At 38.4% G+C, this 22621-nt stretch overlaps 1 protein-coding gene across 2 annotated transcripts in view; it reads right to left on the bottom strand.

Annotated features, from left to right (window-relative positions):
- The window catches only part of GPC5 (glypican 5), a 1424459-nt gene that overhangs the window by 1049542 nt on the left and 352296 nt on the right, over nucleotides 1-22621 (bottom strand). For both annotated transcript variants that reach the window (XM_004746153.3, XM_004746154.3), the window contains exon 5: nucleotides 22166-22291. In XM_004746153.3, coding sequence (XP_004746210.1) covers nucleotides 22166-22291 — 126 coding nt within the window. The remainder of the gene's footprint in view (nucleotides 1-22165; nucleotides 22292-22621) is intronic.

Below are 22621 nucleotides of genomic sequence, written 5' to 3' on the forward strand. Positions count from 1 at the left end.
GTGTGTATTGGCAGGAATTAAGGAGAGCTTTGAAGGAGTACTGAGAGAGATTTAATTATTTTCTGATGGTTGCATGAGTGTTATTTTTTGGACACTGTACCAAGATTTGACCAGTAAATCAGACTTCAACACTGCCTTCTTACTCATTGTCTTATTACCTACAAGCACTTGAAAAATATTCAGAATTGCAGTGTAGACAACCACTTTGCTGTTCCTTACATGAAAAAACACACTTGTTTATTCAGTTGCTCATCACAGACACATGCAATTTACGAGGAATTGGCACTAGAGTGTAACAGTGAAAATAACAGGAGGTCTGGTATCACTTCCAGCTTTGGCTCTGCTGCTTTACTGCTGATAGGTTCTTGTGTCTCTGACTCAGTGTCTCCAATCCCTACTTGGTCCTACTGAAAATAGAGATATTCCCTCAATAGGTAGTAACAGGAGATATACAAAGTGCTTAGTTGTAGCCTGGTTCCAGAACGTAGTAATGTTCTCTATCCTGATTAACTGGACGCAATTCTAACATTGATCTGTAAACTGTCTCCTCAGACCCTAGAAGACTGTATAAACACACAAGGTCACAGAAACTTATTTTCCACCCTAACGATCATTGCCCGCAGAAAGCAAAATCTGGGCTTCCTAAAAAGCTCTTAAAATTAAATGTTTCTGAGAATCCCCAAGAGGTGTCCCAGAAGACTGCCCCTATTCACACGGTCATGAAACACCAGCGCTCCTGCTGTATTCAGCATCCTGATCCCTACCAGGAAACAGAATCTCAGCTTCCTTGAGTCCACCACAGATCTCTGAGGCGCTATCACGGGTCTATGGATGCTCCGCAGTCCAAAACCCTCTGGTGGTCTGAGGCAGTGTCCAGGACCATCCCTCACTCCCATATTTCCATATCCAATGGGGAATAAGCTGGGAAATAAATTCGATGGGGCAGATACAAGGGTGCCCCTGAAACTGAACCACTTCTCTATCCACAGAGGTCACTGTTCCTTCTTAGATCTAGAAGATTCTTGAGGTGAGTAGAGTCCTAGTCACCCACGCTCACAGTTCCACTTTGCCACATTCCTGAATCTCACTTAGACGAAGCCTGGGACCCTCACCCATGGAACAGTCCAGTGAAAGAGGTAGACATCTCAGCAAGGGATTAATGCATGTCTCAGCCAAATGCTATCACAGGGCATGCAGCCAGTACAAGGAACCCCAGAGAAGAAAACGGTCAGTTGACCCAATCTTATAGAAACAGAATATTGCCTCTTTATTGTGAATGAATTCATGAATCAGCAATGCAATGCCTTGCCTAAAACCTCCTTCCAGGGTTTTTCTTGGAATTTTCTCTGTGCCTGTAGACTTATCACTTCTTACTCTCTCCATCACATCTCCAATCCAGACCTATCAAACTGCACTGATGTGAAAGAACTGCTGATTCATGAATTCATAAGGGAGGCGGCAGGTGGATGGATTAGGAGTCTCTTACACAAATCTGACAGGGGCATGGGGGTCCGAGTACAGTAAGAATGCCGGTAGAATGGAGACACTAATCCAAGAATTATAGGAGGAACACAAGCGCAAGTTAAACTCCCACTCAGTACTATACTTCTGCATATATTTTCAGATCAGCATATCTATGGAAAGTTACACGCTATGACAATTTCAAGTCCAAACAAAGAGAAATGTGACATGACTTACAACTCAAATACTAGAGAAGTGCTCAGTTTAAGAAAATAACCTTTAATTTAGTCCGATGTCTGGACGGGGTTCTTGATAAATCAAAAATAGAGATACTAGGGGCACCTGGGTGGCTCATGGGTTAAGCCTCTGCCTTCGACTCAGGTCATGATTTCAGAGTCCCGGGATTGAGCCCCACATCAGGCTCTCTGCTCAGCAGGGAGCCTGCTTCCCTTCCTCTCTCTCTGCCTGCCTCTCTGCCTACTTGTGATCTCTCTCTCTCTCTCTCTGTGTCAAAGAAATAAAATCTTTAAAAAACAAAAAGACACTGTATGATTCAATTATCCCACTACTAGATATTTACCTAGAGAAAACAAAAACACTAACTCAAAAAGATACATGTGCCCCTGTATTTATTGCACCAATCTGCATAACAGCCAAGACATGGTAGCAGCTGTAAAGTGCCCATCAATAAATGAATAGATAAGGAAAATATGAGATATATATGCGATGGGATATTACACAGCCATAAAAAAGGATGAAGTCATGGCATCTGAAACAACAGGGATGGACCCGAGTATCATGCTAAGTAAAATAAGTCAGACTGAGAAAGACAATTACCGTATGATTCTACTCATAAATAGAATCTAAAAAAAAGAAAAAAAAAACCAAAATTATCAATACAGACAACACATTCATGGTTGCCAGAGGGGAGAGGCGTGGAAGGCTGGGCAGAATGGGTGAAGGAGAGAAGGAGATACGGTCTCCAGTTGTGGAATGAGTAAGTTAAGGGAATAAAAAACAAGGCATAAGGAACACAGTCAATGATATTGTGATAGCCATGTAATGGGACAGATGGTATCCACACTTGTGGACAACACAGCAGAGTGTATAAACTTGTCAAATCACCAAGTTAGACACCGGAAACTAATGTAACACTGCATGTATACTCAAATTAAACAGAAAGAACGGGCAATTAAAGAAAATTATGTTTTATAGATTTATAGCATGTTCTTCACGTGGCATTTTTAATATTAAATATTTAATTTATTGGTTATCATCATCATATCATTATAATCTGGACTTTTCTTTGACATTTTATTTTTGCCCTCTGGCACCAAGAAATTATGGAACGTACGATGTTTTACTTACAATCTTCACATACTTTGTTATTTTGTTCTCAGAGAGTCACAGAGAAGTAAATTGCCAGGTTTTATAAACTATTTTGTAATATACTGGATTATACGAGCTACCTGTAGTACGCTGAGTAACGGCACCTTGCAAAACAACCACATCCTAATCCCCAGTGCTTATCCCAACACGCGCCTTCCTTAATACCCACAACCGGGTCATCTGATTTCCTTCAGTAACCCTCAGTTTGTTTGTAGTGCATTTTAGAGAACTTCCTTTGAAAAGCAGAATAAGTGAGAATTTCGGCAGGTTGGCAACACTGCCTACTGTCTGCTTGCTACATCCTTATAATTTTAGGCCCAGGATGGGGATTGAACCCGAAATTTAGGTGTAGTTCGTGAAAGCAGCCCTTTTAACCTGCAGAATAGTCCAAGCAATTAATCTTAGAACACTATTTTAAAATATTTCAAATTATCACATATGTTATGTAGACTAAAATAGAGGTGATAATCTGGATTTTTCACAGTTTTTGGCATTAATTAGGATCGACGTAATGTGGCTTACAAAGATGTTTAACTCTCCAGCTTCACCGCTCATTACCAACTCCTCTCTCCCAGCTCCTTCTCACCCTCTGATGCTTGCCCCAGACTCCCCGTGCTGCTCCCCCCCCCCCCCCCCCCCCCCCCCCCCCGTGAGACTTCACAGTTGGGATTTTCTCTGCATGAAATCCTCTTCTCTTACCCTTTCATCCAGCTGGCTTCTACCACCTCTGCAGGTCTCTGTGAAAATCACTCTGTTAAGTCAAGTTCCTCAGGAGTAGGTTCAAGAGATTGACTGGAGATGGTGCTGTCAGGCAGAGGAGACTGAGGAGGGCAGGGCTGAGCCAAGATAAAACCTCAGCAAGAAGGAGGTCTGGGGCAGGGGTGGGGGGTGGAGAGGTTAACTTCCTCTGAACTCACCAGGAAGAACGGAAGTGCAGATTGTGGCAGGAAGTTGAGTCCACCTGGAGGCAATGATGCTCCTCTGTGGACCTCAATCATTACCTCAAGACCGAGGCCTGGGGACTGGGTTTCAGGAGTAATGCCTGGACTCTGAGCCCAGGGGCAATTCTGTGGAGAAGGTGCTGGCTGTGTTGTTGACCAACACTTCTGGAGTAGATGAACGTAGGTCAAGAAGAGAGTGGGGTATGAAGGAACCAGCAGAATCCTCCAGGTCCCTCCCTGCCTGACTTCTGGGTGCTTGGTCAGTGTATCCCAAGGCACCAGATGCCCCAGTCTCCCAACATGCACTAAGGCTACCCCAGCTGCTGTCATTCCCGAGAAGCAAGGGTCGCTGCTATGCATTTTTAATGGGCACACTGTAGACACCACATAAATATTTGTTAAACATCGTTCAACAGAGCCTCCCACATAGTAGGCAGCACATGAATATTTGTCAGACAAGATTCGGCAGAGAGAAAACCAAAATCCCGCAAGAGAAATTTTTAAACAGGGAATTTCTTTTGACGCAGCTTACAGTGTTCAAGATGTCAAGTTACTCATGCTCATTTGTATGCAGTTAGAAATATCTGCCTCATCGAGTCAGACAAGAGACAGAAAGATGCTTGACTTCTACATCCTTGGAGAAGCCTCTGGACAGGTGGCAGGGCTCTCCATACTGTACCCCCCATAAGCTGCTGTGGAGTTTCTTTCGAATTAAAGCTAAATAGTTTGTTTAGTTGGTGAAATCTTTAAGAAGCTGAAACAATTTGTCATCTGGGCTGTTACAAAACTTCTAGAGAGGAAAGCAATACATTTGCAAGTAAAATGAACAGGAAACTGCTAATTAGGCATCCCAAAACAACCATGTGTTTTCCCAGGAATGGCATTAAATTTTTTTTTAAAGATAAGTAAATGATAAAAATAATAATAAAGTGTGTTGGTGAATAGTTCCCAAAAGACACACATTAAAAAAAAAGCATGATAAATTATGTCGATAGACGCACTAATGGATCAGGTTTGTGTATGCCTCTTGAGGCTTGCGATGTTGATTTGGAGAGAATTCCGAAGAGAAACTGACTTGCATCTTGCATGAAAAAATTCCTAATTAGCTGTCCAGTCCTGAAGCTTTTACATCCTGTAGGTGGTTTAATCTGAAGGTCTGGGCCAGGCATGGAAACTTTGACCAAAATATTCTTAAAAAAAAAAAAAAATTAAAAACTGTAGAACCAGATGATTTTGTTTTGTTTTGTTTTGTTTTTAAGATTTTATTTATTTATTTGACAGACAGAGATCACGAGTAGGCAGAGAGGCAGGCAAAGAGAGAGAGGGCGGAAGCAGGCTCTCTGCTGAGCAGGGAGCCTGATGCTGGGCTCGATCCTAGGACCCTGGGATCATGACCAGAGCCGAATGCAATGGCTTAACCCACTGAGCCACCCAGGTGCCCCGAACCAGATGATTTTGAAAACATCATGTTCCAAACAGAAATTTTCACCCAACATACATACACCAAAAATTATAAATATTCAGTCTTGTGTGTAGATGATCTGCTCTATTCCTAACACTTCTTTTAAATTAAGTAATACTATCATTAATAACTCATGAGTTTCCCTTCCAGTTTTGTTTTGTTTTGTTTTGTTTTTCTGGAGATATTATACTAAGAACGAATATGATTGATATCAATCTTACATTTATTGCAGTTACTCAGCAGTCTATTATGGTCAGTATTAGAAACCCCCAAAAACCTATTATTATGCAAAACTCTATATATTGTATTTTGTATATTTGCATGAAAGAGCAGTGATTTTCAAACGCCTTACCTCCAGAGCACTGCTACAGATCTAAATGTGGCTTAAATAATTAATTTGCATTGGTGATACTAAATATCCAAGAAGGACTCGATCAATGCTTTTCTTCCAGAATATGCAATACTTAAAATTCTGGCTGGGTAAAGGCTTCAGCCATCTGATATGCAAAATTCATTATGTAGAAGGTGCTCTGTATATCAAAATGGAATTCTATCAGATATCAAGTCTGCTCTAAAATCTTTATCCAAACAAGGATCACATCATTTCTACAATAAGATTTATCACATCATGAAATCTAAACTTCCTTAGAAGGGAAGTGGGTTCCTCCCTATTTTAAAAGTCTAAAATCATAGAAAAAATTATAATTATTAAAACAAAATTATGATGCCCTAAGGCAACAGTTCTCACACTTGACTGGTCATCAGAATCATCTGGAGAGCTCAGATTCCTGGTCCTACACCAGGGTTTCTGATTCAGTGAAGGCCTGGGGTGGGGGCCTGATACTCAGGGAACTAAAATCACTATGTAATCAGAACATAAAAAATATATGTATCTAAACAACTTAAGTTTGTCCATTGTTTCCTTTAGGGAATGTCACATCACATTTCCTTTTAACTCTATTTTCCCACATCATCTTCAAGGTGAAGTCCTCATGTAATAAAATTAGTATGTCTCTTAAATAAACATCTTTCTTCCTTACTAATGAGCTAGCTGAAATGAAAAAAGAAACACAACTTTTTTCTTGACTAATTAATTAGTTGAAATTAAAAAAAAAATTTCATAGGGGAAAGTATAGGGCTTAGATAAAATAATAAGGCAGATCAAAATATAAATTTCAGGAAATAAAAGCAAATGTATAGCTGGTGATGGATTGGAAAATAGCATTCCTGAATGTATGGTTTTGTATAAAGAAACTTAGATAAAAATGTAGAACACTATCCATTTGCCAAATGTCATCCCATGCCTTTTCCAGACTGGGATTAATTTAATTTTTTATCATACCCCTCACATGCTCCTTCTACATGAATTTCCAGGGTGAATATTATGCCATATCTCTCTTCCATTTTATTTTAAAACATAATAAACCATCCACTTGATAAACTGATTTGCTCTGGTATGATACTGCAAGAACTGTAATAAAGTCACCAAAGACGCAAGAAAAGCCTTTACTTCCAATCACCATGTTCTCTCCTAATCTCCATCTAACCTGTCTTCCTCCAACCAGTAGGGCTGCTGAAGAGAAAAAGTATTGATGGGGGGCTTATAAATAACACACATTTATTTCTCACAGCTCTGTTGGCTGGGAAGTCCAAGATCAAGGTGTGAGGAAATGCAGTGTCTACTGAGTCCAGTCCTGGTCCTAGATGGTCATCTTTTCACTGTGTCCTCATATGGGGGAAGGGGTGAGGGATCTCTCTAGGGTCTCTTTTACCAAAGCACTAACCTCATTCTTGAGGACAGAGCGTCATCACTTCTCCAAAGCCCTACTCCTAATACCATCACATTGGAGGTTAGGTTTCAACATGAATTTTGGGGAAGGAGCACATTCAGTCCATAGAACACCTCCTCATAAGGGGCATGACATGTGAGAACCAGGTTGGGTTTGGAGTCTATTTAGTTAGTCAGGAGAGCAGTGTCCAGGCAGTCCTAGTCTGCTCCCAACACTCTCTAATCTCTAAACCACTGGTTTGAGCTTCAGTGCTCAAGTTAGCATTTTCTGCTCCATGCAATTTGTTTCTCAAATAATTCTAAGCCTTACATTGAAACAATATTTAGGGAATTTTATTTGCTTTTATTTTATTGGCCAATTTACTTTTGTTTTATTTGATCCATGGGCTTTTCAAGATATTAATCTTAAGCAAGACATCTTTCTGAATTTCAGAAAGACATCATTTTCCTTTAACATTTACATGGGTAATTTTATTTTTTATGTTTTTTTGGAGGGGAACAGGACTGAAAGCACATGGTAAGTAAATTATAAAAGCACATGGAAATATAAGCCATCATTTTTTTCTTCCTATACATATCCTGCACTCCTCCTCTTCTCTAGCTATTTCCATATCACTACTGCTATGGTTACCTCTTTCTTTTTAAAAATCTGCCTTATATTCTGTTTTTGAATATACCATACCCATTAATTATTTCCCTATTAACAGGCATTTTGGGGTATCCATACGTTATGTTACCATAAACTATATGCAATGCATGCTCTTTTGTTTACATGTATTAGTAAATCTGAGGATAAATTCCTAAATGTTAAGCAATTGATTCAAAGGTCATGTGTATTTGAAATATTGACAGATGTTGTCCAAGTGCCCTTCAAAGATGTAGAAATAATTTCCTTTCCTGTTGGGGATGGAGATAACTTTTTCTCCACACCTTGGTCATTGCAGTGAATAATCAAATTTAACTATTTTAATTAGCATAAGTGAAAAATTTTTTTATTTTAATTTGCTTTTATTTAATCTGTGTTGAGAATTCTTTCATTTGTATGACTGAGGGTAATTTTTATATGTTTAAGAGACCCTAATAAGTTCTTATGATCTCTCTATTCATGTACTTTGTCCACTCTTCTATCAGATTTTAGTGTTTTTCTCATTCATTTGAGGAAGACTTTGTTGGAGCAGGTAACAGGAGTCCCTCCGTGATACACGTTGTGCCTGTTTTATCCTCCATGTGATTATATACTCGTAGTTTCCTTGTATTAAGTGTTGTTCTGCAAACAAGACTTATGTTTCCCAGATAACACAAATGTGAGAGATTTTTCATTCATTATGGATGACTTTTTATTCTTTAGAGGCACATGTGCTATTTCTTTCTCTTTTTTATTTTTCCTCTCTCACACACAACACACACAGATTGGCCAATATGCACCACTATGACTGTGTTTGTTTGTTTGTTTTCTCTCGACTTTATATTCAAAATTACTCTCCATGAAGCATCCAGCTTATATTAGTCTTGGCTTGATACCTGCGATGACTTCTCAAAGCATCTAGAATAAGATCCAAACTTCTCCTCTGGCCTCTGTGATTAAGGGCCCCTTCTACAATCTACAATCTCGTGATAGACAATTCCTCCATGTCCTTCATATCTTTCTGTTCCAAGCATGCTGGTTTTCCCTCTGTTCTTAGATACACAAGACAGGATACTCTCTCTACTTAGAAAAACAACATCTTACCACATTTTCAGCTTAAATATGATTCCTCCAGAGTTTTCTCTGGAGACTTAATGGAACACAGCCTCTTCCACACCCATCTCCAGAACATCAGCTCCAAAACAGCACTTACTTACCTTCTCATTCGTCACCTAGAATATTACTTGTGATGATTAATTTCATGTGTCAACTTGGCTAGATTATGGTACCTAACATTTCCCTCAAACACTAGTTTAGATGTTGCTGTGAAGGTATTTTTAGATGTGATTAACATTTATTTAATTCAATTCATTCATTCATTCATTCATTCATCATTCATTTCCTTTGAGAGAGAGAGAGAGAGAGAGCGAGTAAGCAGGGGAGGGGAGGAAGGAGCAGAGGTAGAGGGAGGATTCCAAGCAGGCTCCACAACCGGCACAGAGCCCAACACCAGGCTTAATCTCACAACCTTGAGATCATGACCTGTGCTGAAATCAAGAGTTTAAACAACTGAGCCACCCAGGTTTCCCTAGGTGTTTTAACATTTTTAAACACACTTTTCATAGAGAAGATTACCTTCATGGTGTGGGTGGGCCCTGTCCAATCAGTTGAAGACCTTAAAAGAAAAACTGAGGAATCCAGAAGAGGAAGGAATTCTACTTCCAGATAGCTTTTGGACTCAAGACTATCAACTTCTTCCAGAATCTGCCATCAGTCAGCCTGCCCTCCAAATCTATGACTTGCCAGCCTCCAAGACTACACAAGCCAATTCCTTAACATTTCTTTCTCTATACAGATGAGAGAAGATAGATAGATACAGAGAGAGATAGATACTTGATACCATTCATTCTATTTCTCTGGAGAACCCTAACTAATACTTCTAATACATTACTCTATGCCCATCACATAAAAATCCCACTCACTGTAGATTTCACTGATGCTATGGCTCTTACCCAGCAGAACATCAATTCTTACCTCTGAAGAACCACATATCTCATTGAGAATAGTGACTTCAATTTAGATGGCAGTGACTCATTCCTGAACCAACAGCACCAAATATTTTTTACTGCTTTGCTACTCCTTATATTTAAATATCCCATGCTAACTAAAAGATGATACTAATTTTGCTTGATAAAAAACAATTTAAATACATTATACAAAATACTGTGGATTTAATGATCCAATATACCTACCAAAGCCTAGATTCTATCTAGAAAATAATCCAAAAAGGGACATATATTTCATCTAATACACAACTGTCATTTCATATTTAATTCATGTAAAATTTATATGAATATGTTTACATCATCACACATCATGTATTACCAACATGTATTACCTGACAGCAGAGACTTCAATTTATAGGAAAGGAAGGCTTTTTTGTGTAGGAAGGAAATGTGTAGCAATTTACAGTTCAGGTTAAAGATTGGCTGATACTGATAGAAGAAATTCAAAAATTATATTGTATTTCTTATGATGGAAATACCATTTTTGCATTATAATAACATGGCATGTTATAAAAAAATGTAAGCACTACTTTGAAGTGTATAGAGTGCAAAATTTTCTTTCTTTCTTTCTTTTTAAGATTTTTATTTATTTGATGGAGAGAGATCACAAGTAGGCAGAGAGACGGGCAGAGAGAGAGAGGAAGCAGGCTCCCCACCGAGCAGAGAGCCCGATGCGGGACTCAATCCCAGGACCCTGAGATCATGACCTGAGCCAAATGCAGAGGCTTAACCCACTGAGCCACCCAGGCAACCCAAAGTGCAAACTTTTCTTATTGCATTTTCCCTTCTCCCAGCATAGTATGGACTGACTTTTAAGCTACTTTCCAAACATGAGATTCATTTCCTTCATGATTGTAAGACTCCTGGATTTCTTATTCAATATCTAAAAAATTTATATCCTGAACTCATTGTGACTGTCATTATATATAAAAATGATTAGAGATAGAACTTTGTAAGTAGGTTATACAAACACTCAAAAAATATGCAGTCATCTATTTCCCTAGGAAAACAACAAAAATCTTAAAATAATTCCTGATTTCAGTATAGTTATGAGAAATGAAATCTTAAGAACAATGAAAAAATAATTATATTAATCAGGCATGCCAAAACATAAAGGTCAATATTCTTTAAATGTTATACTCATTAATATGCAAGTGGGTTCAAATCAGATTTTGGAAACCCATTTCAACCACATCTAACAAAGCTTATATATTTGCCTTGAAGAATGCATCAGAAAATAAGGATTTTGTTGGTTGGGCAATAAAATGTGCTGATAACTGATGAGATGTTCTAATAAAATTTATGAGACTATGTTGGAGTCTATTTGAAGAGGAAAGTATTATGAATAAGTGGCAGTTCTTCTTCATCTCTCTTCTGGCATTTTATTTTAAAATATAATAAATTATCTACTGATGAATTTATAGGCTCTGCTGTGGATATATAGGACTAGACTAAGAAAAGCTATGTGTCTTCTTTATAGTTTAGCAAACTTACCTATTTTACTTAAAAAAGAAGAGTTTCTCGCGTGTAAGCTCAATAAGAAAATGTAGGATCAAAAAGGAACTACTCTGGTGAAAATAGGTGTAGGCATCCTGGAGGCCTTTTAGACGGCTGCTGTTTTGCAATAACACAGTCTGGGAGTCACACATCTACGGAACTGTGATGAAATCCGTAACCCCAAAGAGATAACAACTTCTGTGCCAAACAGATGGGAAAAGGTCCTTTAGGTTTCCACTTCAGTACACTTTTATCTCGCTATTTTTTTCTTTAATCTTCTTCTACACACAATCCTTGATGGAAACAAGTTAACAAGTTAAATACAGTTTGTGTGTACTGTGGAGGTCTGGCAAGAAACTGGGTAGAGACACAGTGATGGCTGACGTTCAATCAAATTTTGTTCTAGGGATTCTTCAGTGTGTATTTCCTTTGGGAATCTAATGGATGGAAAGAAATGGCTAGAAGGAGAGCAGCCTTAAAACTGTCATGGCACCAAAACAATCTGGTGTGTGAAATTTAGTATGGTCTCAGAGATTTATTTATTTCCAGTTAAGTGATAGATCATTAACGATCAACCCTAAGATGCTACAGCTAGTGACTGAATATTCCCAAACTACTGCTTAGGAGTAAAATATTTTTATCTTTATAGTGTTTTTTATTTGTACCTTAACTTTTTTTTTTTAAGATTTTATTTATTTATTTGACAGAGATCACAAGTAGGCAGAGGCAGGCAGAGAGAGAGGAGGGAGCAGGCTCCCTGCTGAGCAGAGAGCCCGATGTGGGGCTTGATCCCAGGACCCTGGGATCATGAACTGAGCTGAAGGCAGAGGCTTTGACCCACTGAGCCACCCAGGAGCCCTGTATCTTAACTTTTAATGATTCCTTAAGAAAACTGATTTTTTTAAAAAAATACTTTATTTGATAGAGAGAGAGCATAGGCCCGAGGGAGTGGCAGAAGCAGAGGGAGAAGGAGACTCCCCAGTGAGCAGGAGCCAGATATGGGGCTCAATCCCAGGACCCTGGGATCATGACTCGAGCCAAAGGAAGTCGCTTAACTGACTGAGCCACAAGGGGCCCCAGAAAACTGGTATATTGTGTGGGTACAAGTCGGGCAATAATTCTCCACAGTTGAGTATTTGATTAACTTCCTATTCAGAAATATATTCTTTACTTACAATCTCAATGAAATTATCATATAAAATATTAAATAATATCACTAAAATATTAACAAGGGACTATCTCCTACTCCCAAACCAAGATCCCTAATAATAGTTTTTACTGGCTTGTAAGCTAACCCCCATACTCATCTTTGTTTTCCAGATGAAAGTCTTTTCTTTTTAATTTTTAAATTTTTTTATTAACATAGGATATATTATTAGCCCCAGGGGTACAGGTCTGTGAATCACCAGGTTTACACTTCACAGCACGCACCATAGCACGTACCCTCCCCAGTGTCCATAACCCCACCACCCCCCTCCGTCGGGCAAACCTTAGTTTGTTTTGTGAGATTAAGTCTCTTATGGTTTGTCTCCCTCCCGATCCCATCTTGTCTCATTTATTCCTTTCCAACCCCCAAACCTCCCACGTTGCCTCTCAACTTCCCATATCAGGGAGCTCATATGATAATTGTCTTTAGACAATTCTGATTCATGGTAGAACTCATTTAAAGAGAGAAGTTCAATCCAAAACGGTTTCCTTTGCACTGAAGTAAATGAGTATACAGTGTTTAAAAGAAGATTTAATAGTTGATGAATGTTTACTATGTGATAGCTAGGACTCTAAACTGTTTCTGTAAATAACATTTAATTCTCAAATATGAGACAGGCATTATTGTCTGCCATATTTTAAAAATAGAGTAACTGATACAATTAGTGTTTAATGAATGTGCCTGAATTCACTTTACTAGTAAAAGGCTAATCTTTCCTGAGAACCTTGGTAGCCTGGCTCCTGAGCCTAACATTTGTAACCTCTGGGTTTTAAGGACTTTCTGAATGAATGGCTGCTATAATGAACAAAAGGGAGGCTTAATACTAAATAGTCAGGACATGCCCATTAAGCTCAAATGAAAGAGTATTGAGAAGGAGAAAAGATAATCTGAAAGGTTACCTACAAATGGAAATAATGCAATTAATAGGCCACCAAACTTGAGGCATTTCTTTTGAGACTGCACTCACTCTTTTCTTGCTTCCAAGACTGCTGATTAAAATTCCATCCAACCTTAAAGATTCTGCAAACTACTCACACTTGTAATTATTCATTCCATATTCATCTCCTCTATATCCTAATCTAACGAGAGATAGTTCATGTCTGTCTTGTCTATCACTGCGCCCACCATGTCTAGGATAATGTGACAGAGTACCTACTTGACAATGTAATTTTTTATGTCTTGTCATTTTTGTACCTCTGTGTTTTATTACAGAATTTTAAAACTTATACAAACAAAGGGAATAAACAAGCCCTGTACCCATAATACAGCTCCCACAATTATCCACACAGAGAAAATCTTGTTTTATGTATAGTATGGTTCTTTCTCCCCATTCACTGAATTATTATAAAACCCCAGACATCATCTAATCTCATCCATAAATATTTTAGAGAAGTTATTTTAAATGAATGAATGGGAAAAATGAATGGAGACCCATATCATATATTAAGTCTTTTATTAAATACTTTTTGAACCGCCTCGATCAAATGGAATTTCCACCCTTTATTTGAAATCCTGTGGGATATTTTTTTGGTCTCCATCACTTCACAGCATCTCTTCTGATGTATACATAGTGTGAACATGTCTTCTACTTTTTTTTAGATTCTAAGCCCCTCAGAGATAAGGACAATGTCTTACTTTTGCAAATCATTCAAAGTCTTTGTAGTGTTTTAAACATAGAATCTAGTTTTCTGTCTCCTACACACCAGTTCCAAATGCAGGCAAAAGGATGCTAAAATAACCCTCTTTCTATTTCCATTTCAGCCAAGAACAAGACAATAGATATGATTTCAAACTCGGGTCCTAGACAAGAAAAGCAGATGATTAGAAACTGCTTTCAGTTTCTCATCTTCATATCCACCTTAATCATATAGAAGGGTTGAGCCTGAAGAGACCGAAGCAAAGAATTTCTTTGAAGAAACTTGTTAGGTAGTTGTGACCTTCTCCCATTCATTCATCCTAAGTGAGAGAGGCTTTAGGGATCCTTGGAGTTTGAAAAGATTAAAAAGATCTATCCCTAAGAACGGCAGCCTGGGCCTGTGGAGGAAGTTCCCTGACTAGCAGTAGAGTAACGAGAGGCAGATACACAGGGCATAGGTTACACTCCCACCAAAAGCTAGAGAGACAAGCAAAGCGTCTATGGTCTAGAGAAGATCATCATGGAGAAAAAGACTCCACCAGAAGATCTCAGGAGCAAGAAGCCAGAGGTTTGCCATCAAAGGGAGAAAAATGGAGAGAAGGCATTGTCTTGAGCCCACAAAGCCTCAAAACATCAACTCTTCACACTTGCCAAGCTAGGACTGAGTAATAAGAAATACAAAATTATCAGTGAAAAAGAACATTCCCTTCTCTCACCACTTCTCTCTCACTTCTGTCCCATCAACTGTCAAGCTCCAAACATGGGGGAGTCAAAAACATTGTCTGAGGTCAAGGAAAACGTGAGGTCGGTATGTGGATGAGGAGAACACAAGATTGTCCTGTCCTCACCACAGGCACCTCCCAGACTGACTCAGCACCCAACTGAGAAATGGGGAGAAATGACCACTTTGGAGATTTGATGATTCAGTTAGACTAGACCTTTTTGTTACAGAAGTTGGACTTTTTACGGACTGAATTTAATTACTAAATTTACAATGGTTATGGGACTAATGACAATAAAACTGCCCTTAGACACTAATAGTGACCAAAGGCTTTTGAGAATTGGTCATGATTTCATTCTATGACAAGGTAGAAAGGAGCCTTCTGAGTGGGTTTAATGGAGCAGTTCCCACTCTCACCTGAGTCCAAATCCCTGAATATAAAGATTACACTTTTTTTTTAAAGATTTTATTTATTTATTTGACAGAGAGAAATCACAAGTAGATGGAAAGGCAGGCAGAGAGAGAGAGAGGGAAGCAGGCTCCCTTCCGAGCAGAGAGCCCGATGTGGGACTCGATCCCAGGACCCGGAGATCATGACCTGAGCTGAAGGCAGCAGCTTAACCCACTGAGCCACCCAGGCGCCCCCCCCCCTTTTTTTTTTTTTAAGGGAGGAACGGATGTCTCTTCCCTTACTATTTTTTTATTTATTTGACAGAGAGAGAGATCACAAGTAGACAGAGAAACAGGCAGAGATAGAGGGGGAAGCAGGCTCTCTGCTGCGCAGCCTGATGCGGGGCTCGATCCCACGACCCTGGGACCATGACCTGAGCCGAAGGCAGAGGCTTAACCCACTGAGCCCCCCAGGTGCCCCTAATGATTATAGTCTTAACAGGAGACATGAGGCTAAGTAAGTTACTTACTAAACCAGTGAAGAGAGATTCAGAAGAAACATCTCAGTTCAGAAGATGGGATAAAATGCAATTATTACCAAATAAATGGAGCATTTTTAGAAAAGACCAAATGTGTGTATTGACCTGAGAGAAATGGGTATTTTCCTAGGTTTCAACACTAGTGAGGAAGGTCAGGAGTCGGAGCAAATTGACAAAATGTGCATCCTCTTGCTACCATCTATGTCATTTTCTATAGAACCAAACTACTTCAGGCACCATTTAAAGAAAAATTATTTGCCAAGCGAGTGTACTAGAGTAAGGCAGAAAAAGACTGTACATGACCAAGAGTCTGCAAAGCCAACACACCAGCCATTCCTGCATTTGTCATGTTGGGCCTGAAACGTGTATCTACAATGGGATGAACTGGACAGCCCCTTAGATCTAAAGTCATACTTTTTTTTTTTTTTTATTTCTATCACAAAGGAGCAAAAGTATTTCAGTTTGTCCTTTACTGAGGATTATAAACTCAGGCGTTTGACCTTGGGCATGCCTTGGCACTTTATCCAACCCAACCCAGATGCCTCATCTGTGATAAAGACAATCACACCTCATATGTATATAACCCAGAACACATAAGCGTCTTAGAGTTTTTAGACTCTGGTTTCCCAAAAATAACTATGGAAATCTACACAATGAGACATGCATGATTTTAAGATTAAATCAGAAAACAAACCAACATCTAGAGTCAACCATAGGCAGAAACTCTTATGACTCATCTTTCTTCTCATCTTTCAGCACTCCGCTTTGCACCCACATACTAGCCACCAAAGTGTTATTACCAGCCCCCCTCCCCAGTCCCTGAATCTTTCAGTTCTCAAAAACACTTATAAAACTTCCTATTCCTCAGAGTCCTCTTATCTTTAAAAAATTACGGACAGGGGGCGCCTGGGTGGCTCAGGGAGTTAAGCCGCTGCCTTCGGCTCAGGTCATGATCTCAGGGTCCTGGGATGGAGTCTCATATCGGGCTCTCTGCTCAGCAGGGAGCCTGCTTCCTCCTTTCTCTCTCTGCTTGCCTCTCTGCCTACTTGTGATCTCTGTCTGTCAAATAAATAAATAAAATCTTAAAAAAAAAATTACGGACAGGTGTTCAAGGATACTAATCATTCTTAACCTGTCAGGTAATACAAGAGCTCTGTTATGAAAGAAATCACAGTAGATAAGAAGAGAGAAGATATATGACATATACATGCAAAAGGTATGAGAGGTGTCATGGTGGAGTTAGAGGTTTGGGGACATGTTCCGTGCGGACTCAAGATTAAAGTTGGAGTTTGGCCAAGCAGTATGTACAGTTGCATGGAGAGAATGATGTAGTTGAAAATCATTCCCATAGTGGGAAATAGAGCCCACAGAAGACGGCTGTGTTGGGGTCAGGGTGAGGATGTCTCCTAACCATGTCTTTTAAGCCTCTTTGAATTCTGAAGCACATCAGATGGGCCCTAGATATGATAATAATGATGACAATTATGAAGGTCTACTTTAACAACATTAGAAACCTGATTGAATAGATCAAAATTTCAAGGGGAAAAAAAAGAAATGCAAAACAGATTGTTGTTTAAGTCATGAAGACTTTCATGCTGCCTTTGCACAAGCAACATAGGAAAAGCGACTGATAGTTACATCAATGAAAACCGGAACAATCCTGAGACCTGACTGCTTTGTAGTCCCTAACATTTGTAAACGAGGCCAGGTGCTTAAAAAAAAAAAAAAAAAAAGATAAATAAAATATAGTTGAATGCAAGCAAGGTCAGGAAGAAGAAGAAAGAGGGAAGATGAGAAGCTTTTCAGATAGATAATGTAAAGGGAAAAAATGAGGTTACAAGATATTATATTTACACTTCAATAAAAAATAAAAATAAATTTTTAAGTCTTTAAAGAATTGTATGAACCAAGGAGGTGTATACAGAAATCAGCTAATAGCTTTGTATCACAAAATAAATACTAAATAAACAGATAGAGGGGGATCTATCTATCTATCTATCTCCAGGAAACATAATATTGTCTGAAAATCCGATACTAGATAGGTATAAAGCTTCAGAGACTTCTAAGGTTTTATATTTTTATCTGATTTTTAAAAAATTCAATTATATTCTGTTGGAAGGGGCACCTTATCATAAGAGTTTGAAAGCAAAACACTGAACTATGAAAGAAGCATTAAGGAAAAATAACTCAAGATGAAGTAGAAATCGTGCAGATTATTAATTGTACGAAGACACCTCACAGCTACTGGCTAGTCTGAGAGTTCTTGGGCAGGTCATAAATTCCCAGAGACTGAGGGACAGTAACTGAATTAAGCGTCTATTAATCAGAAAGGAAAAGGAAGCCCTGGTAATTAAGTAGCTGTCACCTGCCCATCAATAATCGGAAAGCCCAAGCGCAAACCATCAAACAATCAATTTGTAATCATGGAGAACTGAGAACAGAGCTCTGAGAACAGAAAGACGGACACAATACACCTTTTGGAAAACAATTTCATTTCACGATGAAGCGATAGGAGAGAGACAGAGAGATAGAGACTGTGTGGAATTCGGCAATACATTCTCACCTTAAACCATAAATTCTTAGAACCCTTGATCTCAATGTGGCCGCAGACTATAGGGGGCAGGCATCCGTCTTTAAAATCATTTGAACTGAAGTAGATATTTTGTTTCACAAATTAAACACTCCTTAGATACTGCAGATACTTGAGATATTTTCTGCTACAATCACAAAGGAATTCCGCCTCTTTTGATGAGCACAAAGGTGATTTCACCCAATTTTATAGGACTGTCATAATATTGAAACAATCAGTAGGGCTCTCCTATTCTTTGAGACAGCACGTCCGTGCACATAAATAATCTTATCAATCATCTCCTAAAAAATGCCTTCAGGAGAAGAAGTCTTGCCAAAGTAATCACTTTGCGCTTATCATGAATGATATACTCAGTCTTGGCCACCAATTTATCCTACTGATGTGTGTGGCATGATTTCTCTGGGATGAATCTGATGAGTCTTATGACCCACCATAAGAAAAGAAAAACCGCTATCATCCCCAAATGTAGTATACATTCACTTGGCACTCATTTCTTCCAAATGTGATAGCATTATTTATCTCAACTAAGTGCATATCTCTCAAATTTTATTTGAGGATCTTAGTGCTTTCACACAGTGATCACTGCTATGCTTCCTTTTTTCTTTAGGAGAAAGTAGCTAATAATTCAAGATTGCAACATTCATCAGGACTTGACTTTTCTCAAAGACTTCTTAGACAGAGTCACTAGTTCAGTATTTAACCATATCCATTACTGTTTTGACAAAACTAAATATATCAAAACTATATCAAAAAATTACTAGAAAAATCCAAGTTAGCTAGAAATTATATGTAAAAATAGTACTTTCACTTCAAAAAAGAATTATGAAAAGAAGAAAACAATAATAGTCCATAATTCTAATATCACTGCAACAGCTGTTCTCCTTAAACATAAATAAATACAATGTAAATTTAAAAAGGCCCCCAGTACTTCTTAAGTATATTAGCAGTTTCCATGTAACTGTTCAGAAATATTCTATGCAGAACCAATATTGCTATTTTTTACTTATTTAGATCTGCTGGTAAAACAGGCACTGTCCTAGCTTTAACTATTTTTAATTTAATAATCTTTTGAAATTATTCCACATTAGCAGATAAAAATATGCACAGGTTTTGACTAACACATAATATTCCATGGTGAAGATACCATAATTAACAAGATATGATGGATATTTCGCTTTTAGCACTGACTTTGCTTTGAAGGAAAAAAAAAAAAAAACTTGTTGCATAAGTACATCAAGAATTGGCTGAGCCACAAATAAAAATACAATTTAAGTGCTATGTTTTTTTAAAAAGTCAAGCACAGATAAGAGTTTTTCTCAAGCTCAAATAGAAAAGAGATACCACCCATTCAGCTTGCTTTGGAGCATTAGGGAGTCAAGTTTTGGGAGAACTAAATGGGAGAACTAAATGAGATAATGCTTGTAAAACCTTGGCTGACTGCCAGAAAATAATCAGGGCTGAAAAATGTTCATTTTGGAAGCCACCTGGAGATGGCGCTAGAGAGCCAGAGTGTGAGGCGGCTGGCTGGCCCCCAGGTGAGCCAAGAGGAGGGGACCTAGGTAGTGGACCCATGAGGTTGGGATGGAGCAGAAAAAATATTCCCAAAGATAGGAACATGGCAATCAAGGTAATGAGGCAGAGGAGCGTTTGAGAGAAGGTTAAGGCAAAGCGTAAACTGTTCTCATGAGAGTGGAGTCGAACAGGGCACTTGGAAGTGGCTGACAGAAGGCTGGGTGGCAGCGAAAGAGAGAATAAGCTGGAAGCAAATGAGAAGAATGAGAATCATTCGTTTTCTTTATCAGAATTGTGGCTACTTTGTACAGAGAATTCTTGCTAAAGATGAGCTTTAAAAAAAAAAAAAAATCTTTCCTAAACTGTGAATGAGGTCTTAAGAAATATATGCTATAGAATACATTCTTTGAATTGAAAATACTGTCCCTCTAAGTAAAGTTTTCCCAAATCACTGAGTTCCGCAACATTTTCTGTTATAGCAACTGCAGACCAGACAGTAGAGAGGAGGGGGACAAGCTGACATGAAGGTTCTTACAGCTCTAAAATGAGATGATACAATGTAATGCAATATATCACATGTTTTTATAAAATATACTAGACCTTCCATTAATCACCATGGGATTCTCATTAGCCTTTGTAGAAAAATCGTTAATACACAAGAAAGTTTATTTCCAGCTTGAACAAATGTAATAGGAAAAGGTAGAAGTCAAAGTATCTTTTAATTATTGGATTTAAGTGGCAGAACTTTCAGAGACATGAAGATTAAAAGAACTCAGAGTACCAGGCACCCTATGAGTGCTCTCAATAAAGGCAAGAAATGTAAATTTAGAAAATACATTCTTTTTTTTTTTTAAGATTTTATTTATTTATTTGACAGACAGAGATCACAAGTAGGCAGAGAGGCAGGCAGAGAGAGAGAGAGAGAGAGAGGGAAGCAGGCTTCCTGCGGAGCAGGGAGCCCGATGCGGGGCTCGATCCCAGGACCCTGAGATCATGACCCGAGCCGAAGGCAGCAGCCCAAACCACTGAGCCACCCAGGCACCCCTAGAAAATACATTCTAACATTCAAAGAACATAATGAAAAAAGAACACTAACCATGTCAGCCAAATATTTTATTTAAATTTAATTATGTTCCTGTAGTTAATCATTTTTTCTGCAAAATCTAAGAATCTCTATGAGATATTCAGATATAAACTACAAAATAATCATTTACTATATCAGGAAATAAGCTTTAACTATAGTAAATATGATCACACAGAAATACATAAACAGCTTTTATTATTTAAATTTATTTAATTGGAGTGTATGTTTGTATGGTAAGCTTAATTTGCTACTGATTTCTTTTTCTGTTGCTGTTAATAATATTTTAAATGAACTTAACACTCTAGTGGTAACGAAACCACCTATCTTCCTGTGGAGTAGGCATGCTTGTAAATCAGAAAGCTTAAGGCCCTCTCTTTCCGTAGATTTTGTAAAATAAAATACACGAAGACATTCAAGTCCAACTGCAACCCAAGCCTACATTCTATAACAATCACCAGCAGTGGAAAATCAAAAGACCAATTCCCAGCCAGTTACTATTGACCATTGTTATAGATTACGAAGGGGGAATTTAGGACTTTCTCAAGCTCAGGAGATTACTTCAGAGTACAATCAGTTATAGGAAGCAAAGGAAAAGAAAATGTCAAATAAATTCTAGACAATGAGGGGAAAAAACAGGAAAAAAATTTCACTCCTAATCTTGAGAACAATTGACAACATAGAAATAAACACTGCTTCAAACAGACACACAGGAACATAACCCCACTCTAACAAAAATACACACGTGCATGCGTGCACACACACACATACACGTACACACACATGCGCGCGCGCACACACACACACACACACACACAGAGACAATTGTAGGAGGGACATATTAACACCGCTGAGACTCAAATTCATATATCCATGAGTCTTTGCACAGGTATTCTCATTTCACTGAATTTCTTCAATCTCTAAAACTCATAAAGCTAAATGAAAAAGAAATAAGATACTTGATAAGCAAGACAGATTGGACAGAAGGTAACTAATACTTAGCGAAAAAGTGGATGGTCGGTAGGTCTGAAATAGGTAGGAAGGAAGACAGAAGGTTCAAATGCCGCAAAAATGCTATCGCATCTCCAAAATGCCAGAAAGGATCAAATTTATTTCTAACCAACTAAAGAGAAGAAATTGATGTAGAGTCTAACCTGTGGGGCAAAGTTAAAACTGAAGTGGTCCATTCAAGGCCTGGGAAAAGAAAGCAAGGATGAAAGGAACCGAGACGTTTTCGCCGACCACAACACATAAAATACCTTTTGACTATGTCTTCCCCATTCCAGCACGGCAGCCCATCAGCAGCGGCTAATTCGCTAACACAAAGCTCGTCAGCCAGGCCTCCGTAGAACGTCCTGTACAGTCGAAGGCTGTTGATAAATTCTCTGAATGGGAAAACAAAGAAAACCATTAAAACCAACAACCATAATAAATACCGGTATAAATGGCACAATTTGTTATGAATGATATATAGAATGAAACTTTTTAAATTTTACTGCTTATTTTTCAGATATTCTCAATGCTTTTCTAACAATCAAAACAAATACTATACTTTTTTAAGAAAGAAGGCTGGTGCTCAAGTTTACTCTTTGGAGTCCAAGTTTTCTCAGGGTATGAATGTTATATAATCAGGTCCAAGAAGTTGTGAAGAGTACACACACACATACACACACACACACACACACACAAACACACACCACTTTACGTAGTATCTG

The sequence above is a fragment of the Mustela putorius genome, unplaced genomic scaffold (assembly GCF_011764305.1).
Source record: "Mustela putorius furo isolate JIRA1106 unplaced genomic scaffold, ASM1176430v1.1 tig00003974_pilon_pilon_pilon, whole genome shotgun sequence".
Taxonomy (NCBI): Eukaryota; Metazoa; Chordata; class Mammalia; order Carnivora; family Mustelidae; genus Mustela; species Mustela putorius.